Consider the following 20,406-nt stretch of genomic DNA (forward strand, 5'->3'; position numbering starts at 1 on the left):
TATAACCTCTCAAAAACCACTCATAAATAAATCGTCGTAAAAATATTTTTAACAACACTTAAAATCATAAATCATAACTAGTGCGGAAAACTAGTGTCGGTCATCGGGTTATGTGCACCTTCAGTCCAGCAAAGTCAACCATCAAGACCTCCATAAACATTATTATCATAATCACCTACATCAATCCCACCTAGTGAGTCTAAAGACTCAACACACCATAATCTTGATAACAAGTAATACATATACATGCACCGTAAAAATACTTGTACTTAAAATAATGTTTTCATGAATATGCATAAACGTAACATTTTCGTAAATATTTTCATGGTGCATAAACTTTAAACAAAACGCTTTTCATAATGATGCATCAACTTTAAACATAAACATTTTCATAAACTTTTCATAAACATCATAAACATTTTCGTAAACCCTTTTCATATCCTCATAAACTTATTCATGTGAACATGCATAACATGAACCTCAACATTTTTCTTTTCCTCATTTCCTAACATAAATCCTTTCATCATGATCATAAACATTTTTCATTTTATTGAATTCAGATCGTTAATTGTGACTTTCCTCAAACCTCAAAAAGTCGATGGATCCATCTACATATAACCACAGTACTGGGCGGCGGGGACATCAGCGATACTCTCACCCGTCAACTGAGCCTTGGCCTATCCTCATCGAATGAAAATACGATCGTCGGGCTCTCACTGGGACCCCAACCCTCACGATATCTCCAACATAACATCGTAATAGTCACAATTACTTCACTTCCTTCAATGTTTCGTATTCTCATCACTTTATAAAAACCACGCATGCAACATACCTTTTAAATGTCAACATTAAATCATAAAAATCTAATAGGCATTTAAAAATCATAGTTTAATCATGTAAATTTTCATAAACCTTTAGAAATTATCATAATATCATAAAAACAGAATTTAGAGCACTGCCATGACGTTTACTAATTCTTATGTGTAAAAAGACCGTTTTACCCTAGACGTAAAATTCTTCGGATTTGATTTTTTCATGATTTCATTGACTTTCAATGCCCCAAATAATTATTTAAGCTTACATGAATTTTTCCATATTTTTATTTGGCTTAAATCGATGACTTTTAAATTAATCTTTAAATGTGATGTATTAATGCGTTTTAATCCCGAATTAAATCAAACCTTAATATAAAATTCTCAACTTAAAAACTTAGACTTTTAATAATTATTTAACCTTAAACCTAATTTTTCATAATTTTATTCCGCTTAAAACTAGGCGTTTCAAATAATTCATTAATTAACGTTTCGAGTGGCGATTAAATCCCGAATAAATCAGAAACTCATTATTTTGATCCCAAATTTTAAACACAACATTTTTAAGATTTATTTTACCCTTCCAAGTCGTGAGCCATACCCGTGGACCTATAGATTCAATTTTAGTTTAATTTTCGAAATTGACACATTAGTGAACCTACCAAGTCATCTCCCAATTTACTCGAGCCACGCCCGAGCCACCTCGAGCCAAACCCTAGCCAACCCACCTAGGCACCCTCCTGACCAAGCCCAAGCCCCTGAACCTAGCCCTGGCTCGCTCAAACTCACCTGGAACCCAACCACAGAACATGCGCTCATGGAGATCCTCGCGCCTATAGCTTCCTAGTGCCACTAGGACTCTTTCAGCCCCTTAACCAGCGACCACCTCGGACCCTCACTGACCCTGGACCACACCCAGACTTGACCCAGACCAGCCCCGAGCCCCTAACCCACGCACGAAGCTTCTGTAACCATGAAATCACCTGTGCGTCCCTTTGCTTACTGCGTGCGTGAGTGTGTTGCTTTTCCTGGACTCTTGCTCGAGCCACCACGAGCCCTGACCCTTCCTACCCCTCTCTGGACCGTCCCAAGCCATCACCTGGACCACCTAGCCCAGCCCCAACCGAGCCACATCCCCTGGAATCTCTCGGCCACCAGAAAGCTCCTCGAGGAGAGTCCCATCCAGCAGGGTCTCTTCTCCAGCCCTCATGCGCGAGTCCTAGCCCCCTAGGGCTCTACCAGGCCCTCGCCCCAGACCCTACTCGAGCCCCAGCCAGCCCTGGCCAAGCCCCGTGACCCCATTCATAGAAAGCAAGCCATAACATGAAGAAAAGCCAACCCAAACCCATTGTTCTTTATTGAATGAAATACGGTTCCAGCTTGTGGTTTCTTTCAAAAATTGTCATGTTTGGTCATATTTTATCATGTTTTGGTATATCCTAATTCATGGCAGCCCTTAACACATAGAAACATATTTTTTGGAACCACATAAGACAAGTTTAGAACATGTATATTCATGGTTACGTAAATAAAAGATTGTGTGACTTGTTTTTCATGCAAATTCATAAACAATTACATAATATGGTGTTATGATGAGTAAAAGGAGAATATGGCGTGCCTTTGTGTATTTTACGCACGAAAACGAAGCGACGATGCAAAGAACGGCGACGTAGACACCTAGGCTGAATTTTTCTTCCAAAAGACCGAAGCTTTACCTTTTCTAATTGTGATGTGTGTGCCGTGATGCTGGTGGAGAGAATTTTTGATTTGTTAGGAGAGTGGGGCGTGTAGTGTAAAGGGTAGGTTAATTGCATATTATATAGTTAATTAATCCTTAATTAAGCTTAGGCCCATTAAGCATACAAATTAGGCCCATTAGTGCTTAATTAGAATTAATTAAAATATTAAAAATATTTTTGCTTGAATAAGTTTGTGAATTTATAACCCGGGCTGCCAAAACGTTTGTATTTTTGTTGAAAAATCAACACCGATAAAATTTACGCCCCGACGTATAAAATCATCTCAAAACCCCATATTTTCAAAAATAATAAAAAAAAACATCACCCATTTTTAAATAATTAAAAAAAATTATTTAATAAAATCATTTTCTATTTTTCAACCCTCGGTCTCCGTTCCTCGATCGTAACTCGAATAACCTTTAAAAATACATTTTTATGCAACAATGTTGAAAAGTATATTTTAAACATGCAAATATGCACAACAATATTAATTCATGCAATTAAAAATTTAATTAAAATACAAGAGAATTAAATAATTGCATGCATGTGGTTTACGTGGACCTAAAAATTTTCGGGGGGTTAGACATTCTTCCCCATAACTTAAATGGTATTTACATATATTATATTTTATTACTAAAATTTATTAATTATTATATTATATATATATAAATGAATGAAATAACTAATATATTATATTTATATATACACATTCATACATGCATACATACCATCATCATAGTTGCTTAACCAACACACCACCTCCCTTCTCGCCCAACCGGTGATCGAGATTTGTTCATCATAGATTGGAGATAAAGCTTGATCATTGCCTATAAAATGCACCCTGCACCTCAGGAATTTCAAGAGTTCTCAGCCTGAATTTTCGAGTTTAAGGAATGGGTCTAGTATAGGATGGACTGGTGAGAGTTTATAGCTCAAAAAGTAGAGAAAATGGGCCAAAATTATCTTTATATACCCAAAACCCTTCCAAATATTCTATAAAAATTTCACAACACTCTCAACTTACCCAGAAATATACCACAAAAGGAGGTGTCGAAATATCATCAGCCGAATTTTGTTAAAATTCAGAAATCGCTAATGTCCGGGAAGGGAATAGTGCCGGAAAACTCGTTTTTCAGGTACTGTTTTCACTCCCATTTTTCGTACTTTTCTTGATCGTATTATACCTTAGTCCAAGCATGAAAGTTGTTCATTGTGTGTCATAGTTCTCACTCATGTCAGTAGTTTCCCGGAATTGGCACCGGAAATAGTGTTTTCCGATGGTCAAAGTAGGAGTATAAGCTACTGTTTCTTTTAAGTTTCTTGCATTGTTTCTGCTAGGATTTAGAGAAAAGTTAAAACATAAAAGTTGTAGGAAATAAGTTTTTACATCTACTGGAGAAATATGGGCCGCGTGTGGCGCCAGTCGTCGGCGCGTGAAAACAACAAAAAATTCATTTTCCGAACGTTTCTTGGTATGATTCCAGGCTACTATACAAGTTTCGTAAATTTTGGATGAGTATTGCATTTACTGTGAATTTTTAAAGGGAAATACTATGATTTTCGGATATGATATACTATCTATATGATCATATAAACTTTTGTATAAATGTTTATAACCTTGAATACTTGAAAAATATATCATTGGAAGTAGCTATGAAGTTTTATAATTTTTCGACTCACAAGTTATTTATTATGATTTTTGTGAGTTATATATTAAATTGTTATATATATCGATTAATGATAAAATAATTTCAAATATTACCTATTTTGAATTTTTTTTCAGTTAATATTATAATAAGAGTTGTTATATGAAATATTGTAATTTTTTGAGTCAAATATTAATTATTGTAAATTTTAAAGATAGTTTTGACTATTAGAAAATAATTTTGACAAAAAAATATTAAATAATTAAATAAAATAATTTTTTTATGAACTTTTAGTCAATAAATAAAGTTTATAAAGTTATATTCTTTATTTTGGTAAAAATTTAGGGATAATCTATATCAAAAAGTGTTTACTATACTAATGATAATTACATTGGTCAATAGGATTGACTTGAACTTGGAACTCTCACTCTCATCTATAGTAAGTCTCAAGGTGAGGAAATTTTTTTATCGTTCTTTCTATATAGCCTTTGGCATTTGGCCTAGAAATTATGATATGATATATTATATTCTTTAACGATATTCACTACGGATTATTGATTTCTTACGCCTGTGCATAAATTTTGTATCTTTGAATCGCGTTGATGCATATGAAATATGCCCCATCCTGAATGTCCTTTTCTATCTTACTGACTCTTTATTCATGCCGGTACTACCTTTCCGAAATGAGTGAATGCTTCAATGTAACATTCTCATTGTAATATCATCATACTAGATGTGATTCTTATCAAGCTTCCACTGAATGAAGTTTTGGTTAATCATCGAATAAATGAATGAATGACTAAATGATAAGGTGATTGACCAAAACAGAGCCCTGGACAACGGACTTTGGTCTGGAAATTGAGTCCATTGAACAACGTGACTTTGGTCCGGGTATATTAGTTCACTTGACTCGTTATTCTTTACTAACCATTATTTTTGTGTAGTCATATAACCGGATGTTGATCCTTTTGTCTATTGTATCATTCTTTCGAATTTGAGTATCATATTTACCTTTATTTAATTCTCACTAAGTCCTTAAAAAATTAACCTCTCTATTTTTCTTTATCTATTGTAATTTCCAGAGTCAGGTAACCAGGATTTGGATAAAGAAAGAAATGTCGATGTATGATCCGCCAGTTGTTGTCTTGAATAAATCGCTGGTAGGCATAATAAGTCATTTAGTCTGTGAGTCAGTTTGTCTGAAATGTTTACGTCATTGTCACTCTTACCGTCTATGTTAATTTGGACATGTAAAACTTTATCGTAATTTACTAGTACTTGTACGTTTCGCTTCCGCTAATAAATTTCTTTAATAGTTCTAATTACTGCATGTGATACTTCTAAAGAGACATAATTCTCTTATGAGGTATTATTAGGGAATGTGACATTCCTTAAGGTCTAGTTTCAAGACAGGGTGTCACAGAGGTGGTATCAGAGCCACATCAGGCTAGGATAGGTTACCTAGAAATGTAAAAAAAATTATAATTCTTTTAATATATGCTAATCACTAATTATTGTTTCCATAAATTTATTAATTTATCACAGGATGTCCGACTCTACCAGTAGCCAGGGAAGTCGTTTAGACACTATCTATGTCCGTACAGATTCCCCGACCTTGACTTTGACACCTGGAGATCGAGGTTTATCGTATTATCCCGACCATGTTACTCTTCAGATTGCTGAGGATCGTGATAGAGCGAGGGCCGTTAGGGCGACTTATCGAGTCCTTTTTGAAGAGGAAATTTATCGTTTAACTCGAGAGAATCAAGACATGAGGAACCAGTTAGCTATTTATAGATGGAACATTGATGCCATGGGGATTCCGGAGTATTATCCCACTCCCTTGGATGATGCACTGATGAGACAGATTCCACCCTATAAAGGTGACATAGGTCGAGCGGTGTATGAAAGAGATTGGATGATCTTGAGTCTGTCTGAGTTACACGGGTTTGTTGATCGAGAGGTGAGAGCCCTGCAGAGAGCAGAGTATTACTCGGAGATTCATTTTGATTATATTCTTACTCAGGTTTATACTATGTTCGACTATGCTATTTATGGGTTAGAGTCAGTGTTAGCAAGTATTACCAGCCTTCGAGATGGAGCAGGACCTAGCAACATTCCTGCCGAGCACCTAGCTGTTGATCCACCAGCCGTCCCACTACTTGATCTACCATTCATTCCATTTGCTGACCCACCATTTGTTCCTCTTTCTGATCCACCAGTTCGTCCACTTCAGGAGCCCGAGTTACCCCCATTACCACCAGCTTTAGAGGAGGATGGGTGGCTGACAGACCCCGAGTACAAGTCTGACCCGGAGGAGTTTCCTGATGAGCCGCCATTGATAGTGCAGCTAGGACCATTTTGGAGAGAGGACTCTTTACCTTTGTTTGGAGATATTGCTGATGATGTTATCATCGAGATATCAGATGATGAGGTTGCATCCGTCGCCGAGTCGACTGTTACCACTGAGGAGTTGTTCTAGACTTTGATTATTAGTTGTATTGTTTTCATGGAAAAAAAAATCATCACCTTTTGTTTTTTATCAATAAATGATATCTCGTATTAGTAGGTCTAGTAAATTATTTGATGTGATAACTTTTCTGACTGGATGGTAAATTCTTTAGTAGTTATTGATTTTTCTCTATAAATGATGACTGTTTTTGTGGTATGCTAATTATATCATGGTATGTGTTATTGATTAGCTTAAACTGTTATTGCACAAATTCTTATTTATGAAAGAAAATTCCCACTATAGCAACTTCATGGCATCTTCGAATAGAAGCAACCAAGCAAGGAGCCAAGAAGAGCAAAATCATCAACGTAGAGAGGAGCGCATACTACAAGAAGAACCTAATCCTCGCCATGTACTCGAAATGATGCAACAATTCTTTCAGTATGGCCAGAATCCACCAAGGAACCAGGATACGGGCGATCAGACCTTTGAACGTTTCCTTCGATTCAATCCTCCAAGGTTCCAAGAGACCCCGGATGCAACCCAAGCTGAGTCTTGGCTGACCAAGATCAAGAAGATATTTTCCGTTCATAACTTCTCTGATTAACAAAAAATAAATCTATCTACCTACCAATTCGAGGATGCTGCATACAATTGGTGGAGAGTCACAGATCATCAGTGGAACCGAAACAATACCCCCGGAACATGGGAGAACTTCACAAAAGAATTCGAAGGAAAATATATTACCCAAGTTGTACGAAACGCTCGAGAAAGGGAGTTTATGGACCTAGTTCAAGGATCTATGACAGTAGCTCAGTACGAAGCTGAGTTTCACAGCTTAATCCAATATGCCCCTCAATTCATGGAAGACGAACCAAGGAAGACGAGAAAGTTCGTAGAAGGGTTAAAACTAGAGATCCGCTGGTCAACGCTATCCTCTGAAGTAACCGATATAATATCGCAGTCAACCAGGCTCTACAAGTGGAATCAGAAATCAAAACACTCCTTAAGAAAGAAGAAGAAAAAAGATCCCGTAACCCCAATTTCCCCGAAAATAACCAAAAGAAGAGGAGATATAGAAACGAGATTCAACATGGCAAGAAAGAAGAACCATCAAAACAAAATTTTCGAGAAGGAACTAACAAGCAAAGATGCGGATACTGTGTGTTAGCTAATCACAACAAAGACAAATGCTGGAGAAAGAATGGGAAATGCTTGGTTTGTGGAAGTGATCAACACCGTATTCAAGAATGTCCACAAAAATCTCGGCCTTTACCAGCTCCAACTGCTCAAAAACGGAAGATTCCAGCCAGAGTTTTTGCACTCACAGGAAATGAAGACGATATCGATCCCACTGCTGTAGTTGAAGGTACAATTCTTCTGCTTTCAAAAACTGGAAAAGTTTTATTTGATCCTGGAGCGACACACTCCTTTGTTTCTAGCACTTTTGTTCACCATCTAGAGACACCATCTGTAAAGCTACCATACATCCTGGAAGTTAGTTCACCAATGGGAGATAAGTTACTTAGTGAAGTTCTTTACAAAGACTGTCCTCTAGAAATTGATGGGAAACATATATGGCTGATTTAATTGAGCTCCCTATACAAGGTCTGTCATTTTAGGGATGGACTGGTTGTTTAGACACCAAGCGCAATTAGATTGTTATTCCAAAAAAATAAACTCTCAAATTTGGGAAACGCGAAATTTGGAAACCACTCGGTGGAGTCTTTTCCCGTAACACCAAAATTTTTGCCAAAGAAGCTCAGGCTATCATTAAAATAGGAGGGAAGGGATTTCTAGCTTATCTAATCAATAAGCCACATGATCAACTTAAGGTATCTGAAATCTCTGTTGTTCAAAACTTTCCCGAGGTTTTTCCGGAAGAAATAAATTCCTTGCCTCCGCAAAGAGAGGTTGAGTTCTCCATCGAGCTATCACCCGGAGTTATGCCCAAGTCCAAGACCCCATACCGAATGGCACCTGCAGAATTAAAAGGATTAAAGATCCAATTACAAGAGCTTGTTGACAGAAAATACATACAACCCAGCTCATCACCTTGGGGAGCCCCAGTGTTATTTGTGAAAAAGAAAGATAGCACCTTAAGACTATGCATCGATTATCGAGATCTAAATAATGTCACTATAAAGAAATATCGTGTATTGACGAACTGTTCGATGCTCTTCAAGGATCCAAAGTTTATTTGAAGTTGGACCTAAGGCATGGATACTACCAGATGCAGATCCGACAAGAGGATATACCCAAGACTGCTTTTAACACTCGGTATGGTCACTACGAATTTTTAGTGATGCCGTTCGGCTTGAAAAATGCGCCAGCTACTTTCATGGATCTGATGCATCAAGTCTTTCAACCCTATTTAGACAAATTCGTAGTCATTTTCATTGACGACATCCTTGTTACTCCAAAAGCAAGGAAGATTATGCACATCATCTTAGGACAGTTCTCCAAACACTGAAGGAAAATCAATTGTATGCTAAGCTCAGCAAATGTGAGTTCTGGTTGGATAAGGTGACATTCTTGGGCCACATAATTTCCGGGAATGGTCTTGAAGTAGATCCTACTAAGATAGATGCAATAATGCAGTGGAAGCAACCATGCAATGTAACTGAAGTTCGAAGCTTTCTTGGCCTAGCAAGATATTATCGAAGATTCATCCAAGACTTTGCAAAAATTTCAGCTCCACTAACCCAACTTACTCGCAAAGATAATATGTTCCAATGGAACCAAAGGTGTGAAGAAAGCTTTCAGGTACTAAAAAAGATGCTTACTAGCGCCCCAGTCTTAACCCTACCAGAAGGAACAGAAGGGTTTACGGTTTACATTGATGCCTCCAAAAAAGGATTGGGCTGTGTATTGATGCAAAATGGGAAGGTCGTTGCTATGCTTCAAGGAAGTTAAAGATTCATGAGAATAACTATCCGACTCATGATTTGGAGTTGGGTGCAATAGTATTTGCCTTAGCAAAATGGCGGCATTATTTATACGGTGCGACCTTTGACATTTATACTGACCACAAGAGTTTGAAGTATTTATTTACTCAAAAGGAGTTAAATATGAGGCAACGTCGGTGGATGGAATTACTAGAAGATTATGATTGCTCTATACTATACCATCCAGGGAAGGCCAACGTGGTGGCAGATGCTTTGAGTAGAGCCAGTATAGCCCGTCTTGGAGGAAGAGAAACTAACTGAGTCAAGTCAAAAAACTTGTTACACATATTTTCACGTGGTCATCTAGAAAAGTTATGAACGGAAAATATCTTCTTGATCTTGTTCAGCCAAGACTCAGCTTGGGTTGTATCCGGGGTCCCTTGGAACCTTGGAGGATTGAATCGAAGGAAACGTTCAAAGGTCTGATCGCCCATATCCTGGTTCCTTGGTGGATTCTGGCAATACTGAAAGAATTGTTGCATCAATTCGAGTATATGGCGAGGATTAGGTTCTTCTTGTGGTATGCGCTCCTCTCTACGCTGATGATTTTGCTCTTCTTGGCTCCTTGCTTGGTTGTTTCCATTCGAAGATGCCATGAAGTTGCTATAGTGGGAATTTTCTTTCATAAATAAGAATTTGTGCAATAACAGACATCAAATAATTTACTAGACCTACTAATACGAGATATCATTTATTGATAAAAAATAAAAGGTGATGATTTTCTTTTTCCATGAAAACAATACAACTAATAATCAAAGTCTAGAACAACTCCTCAGTGGTAACAGTTGACTCGGCGACGAATGCAACATCATCATCTGACATCTCGATGATAACATCATCAGCAATATCTCCAAGCAAAGGTAAAGAGTCATCTCTCCAAAATGGTCCTAGCTGCACTATCAATGGCGGCTCATTAGGAAACTCCTCCGGGTCAGACTCGTACTCGGGCTCTGTCAGCCACCCATCCTCCTCTAAAACCGGTGGTAATGGGGGTAAATCGGGCTCCTGAAGTAGAAGAACTGGTGGATCAGAAAGAGGAACAACTGGTGGGTCAGCAAATGGAATGACTGGTAGATCAAGTAGCGGGACGGCTGGTGGATCAACAGCTAGGTGCTCGGCAGGAATGTTGTTAGGTCCTGCTCCATCTCGAAGGCTGGTAATACTTGCTAACACTCGCTCTAACCCATCAATAGCATAGTCGAACATAGTACAAACCTGAGTAAGAATATAATCAAAATGAATCTCCGAGTAATACTCTGCTCTCTGCAGGGCTCTCACATCTCGATCAACAAACCCGTGTAACTCAGACAGACTCAAGATCATCCTATCTCTTTCATACACCGCTCGACCTATGTCACCCCTATAGGGTGGAATCTGTCTCATCAGTGCATCATCCAAGGGAGTGGGATAATACTCCGGAATCCCCATGGCATCAATGTGTCATCTATAAATAGCTAACTGGTTCCTCATTTCTTGATTCTCTCGAGTTAAACGATAAATCTCCTCTTCAAAAAGGACTCGATCAGTCGCCCTAACGGCCCTCACTCTATCACGATCCTCAGCAATTTGAAGAGTAACATGGTCGGAATAATACGATAACCTCGATCTCCAGGTGTGAAAGTCAAGGTCGGGGAATCTGTACGGACATAGATAGTGTCTAATCGACCTCCCTGGCTACTGGTAGAGTCGGACATCCTGTGATAAATTAATAAATTTATGGAAACAATAATTAGTGATTAGCATATATTAAAAGAATTATAATTTTTTTTTTACATTTCTAGGTAACCTATCCTAGCCGGATGTGGCTCTGATACCACCTCTGTGACACTCTGTCTTGAAACTAGACCTCAAGAAATGTCACATTCCCTAATAATACCTCATAAGAGAATTATGTCTCTTTAGAAGTATCACATGCAGTAATTAGAACTATTAAAGAAATTTATTAGCGGAAGCGAAACGTACAAGTACTAGTAAATTACGATAAAGTTTTACATGTCCAAATTAACATAGACGGTAAGAGTGACAATGACGTAAACATTTCAGACAAACTGACTCACAGACTAAATGACTTATTATGCCTTCCAGCGATTTATTCAAGACAACAACTGGCGGATCATACATCGACATTTCTTTCTTTATCCAAATCCTGGTTACCTGGCTCTGGAAATTACAATAGATAAAGAAAAATAGAGAGGTTAAGTCTTTAAGGACTTAGTGAGAATTAAATAAAGGTAAATATGATACTCAAATTCGAAAGAATGATACAATAGACAAAAGGATCAACATCCGGTTATATGACTACACAAAAATAATGGTTAGTAAAGAATAACGAGCCAAGTGAACTAATATACCCAGACCAAAGTCACGTTGTTCAATGGCCCCTTTTCTCTACCTTTTGAGCTATAAACTCTCACCACTCCACCCTATACTAGACCCACTCCTTAAACTCGAAAAGTCAGGTTGAGAACTCTTGAAATTCTTGAGGTGAAGGGTGCATTTTATAGGCAATGATCAAGCCTTATCTCCAATCTATGATGAACAAATCTCGATCACCGGTGGGGCAAGAAGGGAGGTGGTGCGTTGGTTAAGCATCTATGACGATGGTATGTAGGTATGTATGCATGTATGAATGTGTATATAAATATAATATATTAGTTATTTCATTCATTTATATCTATATATATATATATATATATTTAAAATATAATAATTAATATATTTTAGTAATAAACTATAATATATACAAATACCATTTAAGTTATGGGGTGCTACAGAATGCTACTGCAGTTTTTCAGGTTATGTAACCTTTTCATGTATATTTAGTAGAAATACTCCACTGATTCGGGATATCAAAGTATTCCAGATTGTAAAGAAAGACAAGTAGCATTTTTGTCCAGTTTTAACACTGTTTATCAAGAACAAATAACATATATCAAAACCTTTGCCTATATAACTGGAAAGTGGTCAACATGACTTTTACAGTAAGAAATCAAGATTAAACATTTGCTGTCGTTATCCAAGGAGATGGAAACATGTTTCATGCAAAAAGGGATAAATAAGAATCCTGAACATAGAAATAAAGAATCAATATTGAACAAGAATTTTTTAATACAGTGAACGTGATAAAATAAAAAATACCTTTGGGGAGATATACACATCACGTTAGTGAATAGAGTATAGATTTCATTATCTTCAGATTGCTTAGCGGGCTTTAATCCTTCCGTAAATCGCTTCAGAGGAAGAGGCTGAAAAAGAAACGTCCAGATATAATTAAGTATAATATTTCCTATGCTTACGCAACACAAGATGTCCAGAGCTGAAGAAGATTACCAAATGCAAACTTAGAATATAATAAAAGTGGTGAGTTATATATTTGTTTTCATCTTCCAGAAACGCACTCATTTGATTCTGAATTTTAGCGCCATTATCAAGGATTCAGTGCATTTAACATACATAGCCCAACATATACGTTAATTGCAAAAAATTTACTGCCATACTAAAATTACAAGACGATTTTTCCAATAACTATAATTTACAGACCTTTTCTGCAAAGGGCTACCGCCTTCGTATACTGAATATTTTTAGTACGCATTTCTAATGCATAAATGATAGACCGTTATCAATCGTGCAACTCTCATTTGAAAGCCATTGACGAAGTCAAGTGATACGGTGAGAGCTAATAGAGGAAGGGAAAAGTGATTAAATCATGCATACCACATACAAGCCAGAGAAAGAATAACTTCCAAAGAACAATAACATAAAACTTACCAAACTTAGCAAGCCGGCCCAGATTGGGAAGTATCATAGTCTGTTGAATACGAAAGGAAAAAGTTCATCCATACTTTCAGAAGTGGTACCCGCTGATGGGATCAGAGAAGGGAACATGAACATCTTTTATGGTTAACTCAAACTTACAAATTTCTCCTTCTCTTTTGATCCAGTTCCCACTTTGTTTTGCCCACAAATTAAAACTACAGGTCCTGCTAATTGGTCAAACATCTCTCGCACCTTGCAGATGAATTCTTTCCGATTTGATTTTGGAACTGCCCTGGATAACCACAGAGAAGAATCGGGAAAATAGGCTATGAGTGGTTGTTGGGACTCCAAGACCTGCAGTTATTTGGGGGGAAGTTCAGTATGCTAGAACACAAACTCATTTATGAAATTTTAATGAAGTCATGTTATCGTCATCCGAAACCGAAACCGAAACCGAAACCGATACCTCACGTAGCGCTTCCATTGTAACATAGCAGTCATGAACTTGGGCATCAACATCACGCTCAATATCCTTAACTACAACATAAAACAACAGAATAGGTAGGTAATGAACAGGACTTAAAGGTTTTAAAATGTTTTTGTAAGGCATCAGATACAAGATTTTGCACAATTCAAAGATGAGGCAAACATCTCAAATAACCAAATGCAATGATAGGATAAACAAAGATTAAAAGGCTTATTAGGATTCTCAAGTGTGATTTAATATTGGAAAATTTCCTTCCTCCCTCATCATTAATAAATACCATAACAGCGCAGCCCATTAAATTTTCCTTCCTCCCTCCCAACAAGAATCATCCGTTACTGTTGCAAACATCCAAAGATAGCAAGTCAGTAGCACAGTGTTTCTGTAAACCAAACTTTGAATCTCAATTCTCAGCTACTACTTTTGAAATCACCCTCCACCATGTTGGAGCCAAAGTTCATGATTATTGCCAAAGAAATGAAAAAAAAAAAAATTAAAAATGCTCCAATTTTGCTCTTCAAACGTCAATTCATCTTTTCGTAGTAGCCATAATCACAATATTGTGTGGCCTCCCCTTTCAACTCGGACATTGGAAATTACTATTCAATCTTCACATTATTCAAATATCAAATATTGGAAAATCATTTTATAGTAACTGGTATTACTAGTTACAAGAAACCGATATTTCTCCACTGCATATATTTACAAAAACCATATTTAAAAACACTCCAAGCAATCGGTAAAATATCGCATATAAACACTAACAAGGACTCAGTAATTACTATTCAATCTTTACAAACACTCCACGCAAATATCAATCTTCACATTATTCAAATAAAATAATTGGAAAAATCTCTTTATAGTAATTGAAAGTACTACTTAGATTCCTCAAATTTGTATATATTTATAAAAACCATCTTTAAAAACAATAAAAGAAATCAGTAAAAGATCGCAAATAAACTACCACATTGTCTGATATCTAAGTACAAGCGCCGAAGATACATGAATAGCCTCTGTAAGAGCAATGATAAAAACCATAGTTAAAAATTCAAATATAAGATTAGGAGATACGAAGAAGAAGAAGAAGAAGAAAGCAGAGTGCCCTCTTTTCAGATTCTGAATGAGCAGAGGGTGGTAGATGAACCATAAATTCAAAGAACCTTTAGGAACTCATAACTGACACTGACCACAACTACACAAGATTGAAATACCATGGCAATACACAAAAATCAATTTAGCCCATAAATGAATTCGATCCAAAGTTTTATAATATATACCATCTATCCAACAAACAGACGTTTGGGTAGTAGGCTCTGATCCTTTCTCATCCTGTTGCACCTCCTTTGTTGAAGGGCCAAAAGTATCAAAAACAACAGCTACGTGGTCGTCTTTGACCTCATACACCTCCCCTCTTTGACCGCTACACAAAGTCCTGCAAAGATATGGCAGATACTCATTAACTGGTTATAATAGTCTCAACGAAGTTACAAGGATTTAGAAAATCCAGTAAATATCAGCCAATTCAACACATGGAAAATAAAAACACAATTTAATACAAGTAAGCCAACAGAATGATGTAGAGTGTCAGGAAAACTCAATTTATCAAATTGCTGTTCCGGAGTTTCAACTAAAAAGCCTTTTAGAGCACACTTAGCACGAAGATGACTACAAGAGATAATAAACACAGCAACAGGATTTTTCCATGCACCTAAACTAGATGTTAGGATATAAAAAATTGAATTTGTGGAGGGGCTGCAATATCTTTACTCTTTCCCTCCCTCTCCATCTTATCATCCTACCAAACAAAAGGGAAACTGTGTAACCCTTGGCCCTCACATCCTCCAATCCATCCTCCGATATCTCCTTACCATACATAGCATATGTAACTGGCTACTGATATTTAATACAGAAAGCAATACAAGACTATGGAGCCTTACCAAAAATCCAATCAGAACTAGAAATTGATAATACACCTTGTAAAATTAGTTTACACTAGGTAGCATTACCTTTCTTTAATGACTGTTTAGCTTGATCAGAAGGCTCATCAGCCTCCGATTTTGAAGATGCTGAGGAGCTTTCTACTTCTCCTGAAACACACTGCCATAACAAATACAAATTTGTGAGTATATTTAATGAAAAAATAATGCAGTTCCAAGCTCTTAGGAGTACCTCCAGTGCCCTAAAAAAGAAAATATTGATTTGGGAATCATTATCTCAGATAGCATTATGGCCAACAACTTCAAGTGTATTAAGCGATTCTTAGTCAAACATAACTTGGAGCTATAATATCATAGTTTATGCATATCTGACACTAATGCCACAGAAAATGTGCTCCGCACACACGCAGAGGTACACTAAGATCAGCTCCTTCAAGAGTGAAACAAAATCGCATTAATAATGTACATAACACTTGTTCTCTCTTTTCATTCTCCTAGGATTCAAGACTGTTATTGTTTGAGATTTTACAAAAATGTTACCTTCTTCATCTCTTCAAGGTTGTAACGACAAGCTTTTTCAGAGCTTCAGCTGTAGCTTGTACATCAACTTCATCATCACTATCATCCGTTCTTCCATCACCACCGGCACAATCTTCCTCATTACTGGCCTCATTTTCATCCTCGATTTCAGACTCTGATGTGCATTCTACAACTGATTATGTGTTATCCTCATCTGATTCATTTCAGATGAACAATCTTCAGTAGAATCCTAAATAATCGCCCACAAAAGAGTATTATCATAATCTGAACCATTTCTCCAACTAATAAAACAAGAGAAACGTGAAAAAAGAATATCAGAAATTCAGTATCACCGAGCATGAAATAAAGGGGGGCTACATCTTGGAATATAATGTATACAGAAACAATTACGGCAGGTAAATCCTCATTTTACTACTAAATTTTGAAGATGTATAATTTATAACGAGTGAAATAAAAACTGGTAAACTCTTGCACAGGGGAGGCAGGCCCATCAAATAGGGGGCAAACAACTTCCAAGCTTACATATGGAGCCAAAATGCTGCTATCAAGCACTAAAAGTGGAACTTGTAAGTCCCTTGCAAGTGCCCGGACCAATCTTTCCTGGTAAAGCTCTGTACCTTCAGAACAAGGACTCATTCCCAACAAAAATATAACCTCCTAGATTAACAGCAATTTCTAATAAAAACTGAAGCTGTATGGGTAAAAGATCTACCTACAATGCTCTGAAGCAATATTCTCCCACTCGAAGAACTCAAACCCCCACCGAAGGCAGTGGTAAACTTCTTGTTCTTCAAATGAGACGCTGCACATTCCACCAGAAGGTTTTTAGAGTGTTCACTGCAAGAGTAATCTCTTTTGAGTCCCAACAAGCAATTATCTGTAGCAAGGGAAGATAGCAAAAATCTGGGATAGCACATACTGAATAAAATAAGGAAAAGTATCCCATGAAAGAGAGATTTTTTCCCATGGCACAATCCTTCGCAAAAACTCATTCTAAATCTTTCTCGCCGGGGGTCGAAAAGGGGATTCCTTCTTTTTATTCTCCAAAGCAATTTTTTCATTTTTCAGCCACTCCTTTGATCTTCCACCCCAAGTCGTGCATGTGCATCACAATGCCTTACATTTTCGGACTTGTCTTCCTTATGAACCTTTTTCTCATCACAATCAGCCACATCCTTGGCCTGTACGCGCTTATCCTCACTTGCATTCCTTCCATTGCCTTCAGAACTATAAAATCTTAGTAGAAAGCTTCTCCAATTAGCGTCAAACCTCACATGAACACTTTTGCGCCTTCTCTCGTGAACTAGTCCTGATGACCCCCGAGAATTTGACAGATAACTGTCTGTCAAACTATCTCGAGACGAATGATTCTCTGCTCGTGGTGCAGAGCTCAAACATTGGCCACCAGAATAATACCGGCAATTAGTATTAAATAAGTATTTGCCGCGTAGAACTATGTGATTCCATTTTTTTTTCTGTACGCTATTCTCAATGCATACATCAGAACTTGTTAACTGAAAAGAATAAACCCATAGCACCACAAAAGTTCGCTTAGTTAAGAACTCAGCGTATGCATCATTTAGCAAAAATTAAGGCTTGTAACCAAAGTGACAGCACAGATTTATGTTTCAACTTGTTTCCACTTGTAATAAATTACTGCCGAAAATATTCAAGCAAACTAAAAACTAGAAAAGAATGATTCCCCAATAAAGATTTGAAGTATATTAGTAGCTACCCATAAGCATCTATTCATGAGAAGAAATCAAACCCCATGTTTGAACCAACCAGCAGTGTTCATCAGAATAAACAAAGAAAGAACAGGGGAAAATGTGGCATTCATACCGTTGCAATTGCATTACAAAAGGATATGTGAATTGTTTGATTTCGAAATTATACAGCATCTGAATTTGCATAATTGTAGAAAATCTGTGATAAAGAACGCCATCACATGAGTACAAATATTGAATCACCAGAATTTGAAAACTATGTACTTCCATTTGCGAAACAAAATTTAAACCAATCCAGCTATGACCATGCAAAGACATAAAAGAAAATCAATAAAGCTACAATCTTTCAAGCTAAGCAAGCACAAACTTGCGCAATTCGATTAAATGCCAGCTAAAAAGTGTCATGACTTAAATAAAGAAAATAATGAAATAATATTAAATTGGATAAATAAAAATAAGTCGATAAAGCTACAACCTTTCAAGATAAATAAGCATAGACTTGCATAATTCGAATAAATGTCAGCTAAAAAAATATCATGACTTACATAAAGAAAACAATCAATAAATAAAATTACATTGGATAAACAAGAACACCCATTTTTCTGAACAAATCATAAAAAGCACCCTCGCTACATCATCAACAAAACATTCATTCTTTAACAGAAATCTTCTGCATCAAAATCCCATTCCTTGAAAATTGGTAGATTTAAATTATTCAAAGAAAGAAACTGACCTTTTCACTTGACACTTAGTTATACGAATATTGGTGTCAAAAAATCAAGAGCCAATAACAATAATATAGAATACGAAACGAGTGAATGAGAACAAGAAAAGAGTGAAAGGCGCGAGCCCGCTAATAGGGGAAGGTGAATGCCTGCATTTACGTTTTTCCCTTTTTTAATTTTTTTCTAAATACGATTACTAATAATTTAATTGGCCTTGAGAAAATAATTTTATTTTCAAGATTCTTTTTTGTTCCATTTTTTCAGTAATCTAAAACCAGTTGAAAAAATTGGAGAGTGTATTTTTAGAGATACTATATTGATGCAAAAAAATTGAAATATTATATCAATACTAAATAAAATATGTTATGAAATTCCTTACTTTTACAATGGAACAACATTCAAAACATTAGTATAAAAATTGATAAATTAAATTATTATTCCAATGTGATTGTTTTATTTACACATAAAAACGAGTGAGTCTCATGTGAGACCGTCTCACGAGTCATAATCCGTGAGACGGGTCAACCCTACACATCTTCACAATAAAAAGTAATACTCTTAGCATAAAAAGTAATACTTTTTCATGGATGACCCAAATAAGAGATCCGTCTCACAATATGACCCGTGAGATCGTCTCACACAAGTTTTTGCTCATAAAAATATATCATAAAGTTTAAGTAAATTTATATTAAATTCATTGTTTATTACCACCTTTCGTCCTTTCTAGGCCAGCCTTAAGCTCCATTTCATTACCATTTCTCAGCCCAACTCAAATAGCACGAAGAAACCCACCCAATAATGATTATGTTCAATCGGTTTTAAGTGGTACGATTGGTCTAATTCCTAATTAATACATCGACCCACATATTGCATAATTATATAATTATTTTTAGCCCCCAGATTGAACGATCGACATCCATAATTTTTAATTTCAACTCTTAACCGAACTAGAATAAAAAAATAAAAATTGAATAAATATATTGTTTTCTCCTTTTGTTTTCATAATAATATCGCCATTCAATTTTAAGTTCGAGAAAATTAGTACAATTCCAACTAGACGATAGGCCAACTTGTTTCCTTGTCATATTCAATATAAATAAAAATTGAAATCGAAAACACGTACAAAACTAAAACTCTGTGCGTACATGTCCTAACACACGTAACTTCCTATTTAATCAATTAGTCAATCATGTATTATTTTTGGCGATTTCACATAATACATTCGGTAAAAAAAAATATATATATATAATATATATATATATATATATATATATATATATATATATATTTGAGACGGATCGATTTGATTCTGTTGAAACCTTGAGTGATAAATATTAAATACAAACAATTTGTTGTGATTCCATCTAACTATGTTCTAATCTCGAGCAAAAGTAATTAAAATATCGGATTTCAATGTATCTTGGTTCACATGCACTTATAAAAATTATATCGACATAGGATTTGGATTATCAATTAAAAAAAAAATTATTGAATTTTAAATCATCTCTAAAGTCTAAAGACATTTTAGTTTTTGATAGTTTTGTATTTGTTTAAGTAATTAATTTTAAGTTAATCTTAACAATTCTTATGCTTCATTTATACTAGTTACTCTGCACACACGATGTGTGTGTACAATATTT

At 36.1% G+C, this 20,406-nt stretch overlaps 2 protein-coding genes across 4 annotated transcripts in view; both read right to left on the reverse strand.

The window, feature by feature from the left end:
* The window catches only part of LOC140822823 (uncharacterized), a 28,322-nt gene extending 9,557 nt beyond the window's left edge, over positions 1-18,765 (reverse strand). The window contains exons 1-10 of one of the 3 annotated variants that reach the window (XM_073183725.1): positions 17,234-18,765; positions 17,027-17,151; positions 16,315-16,543; positions 15,844-15,934; positions 15,115-15,269; positions 13,820-13,890; positions 13,513-13,707; positions 13,366-13,405; positions 12,736-12,842; positions 10,811-11,757 (exon numbers count right to left, since the gene is read on the reverse strand). In XM_073183725.1, coding sequence (XP_073039826.1) covers positions 12,799-12,842; positions 13,366-13,405; positions 13,513-13,707; positions 13,820-13,837 — 297 coding nt within the window. In that variant the 5' untranslated portion in view covers positions 13,838-13,890; positions 15,115-15,269; positions 15,844-15,934; ... (1 more) ...; positions 17,027-17,151; positions 17,234-18,765 and the 3' untranslated portion in view covers positions 10,811-11,757; positions 12,736-12,798. Of the gene's footprint in view, positions 1-10,810; positions 11,758-12,735; positions 12,843-12,872; positions 13,006-13,137; positions 13,274-13,365; positions 13,406-13,512; positions 13,708-13,819; positions 13,891-15,114; positions 15,270-15,843; positions 15,935-16,314; positions 16,544-17,026; positions 17,152-17,233 lie in introns of those variants that run through there. The other 2 variants (XM_073183723.1, XM_073183724.1) reach the window with 2 other exon arrangements.
* LOC140824046 (uncharacterized) lies at positions 14,989-18,311 on the reverse strand. Its single transcript, XM_073185647.1, has 9 exons — positions 18,306-18,311; positions 17,387-17,828; positions 17,027-17,191; positions 16,773-16,931; positions 16,344-16,486; positions 15,844-15,934; positions 15,642-15,723; positions 15,115-15,269; positions 14,989-15,029 (listed from the first exon to the last, which is right to left on the reverse strand). Exons 1-9 carry the CDS (start codon positions 18,309-18,311, stop codon positions 14,989-14,991), a joined length of 1,284 nt encoding a protein of 427 aa, XP_073041748.1.
* Positions 18,766-20,406: the final 1,641 nt, after the last annotated feature.

Source organism: Primulina eburnea, chromosome 2, assembly GCF_022965805.1.
Source record: "Primulina eburnea isolate SZY01 chromosome 2, ASM2296580v1, whole genome shotgun sequence".
Taxonomy (NCBI): Eukaryota; Viridiplantae; Streptophyta; class Magnoliopsida; order Lamiales; family Gesneriaceae; genus Primulina; species Primulina eburnea.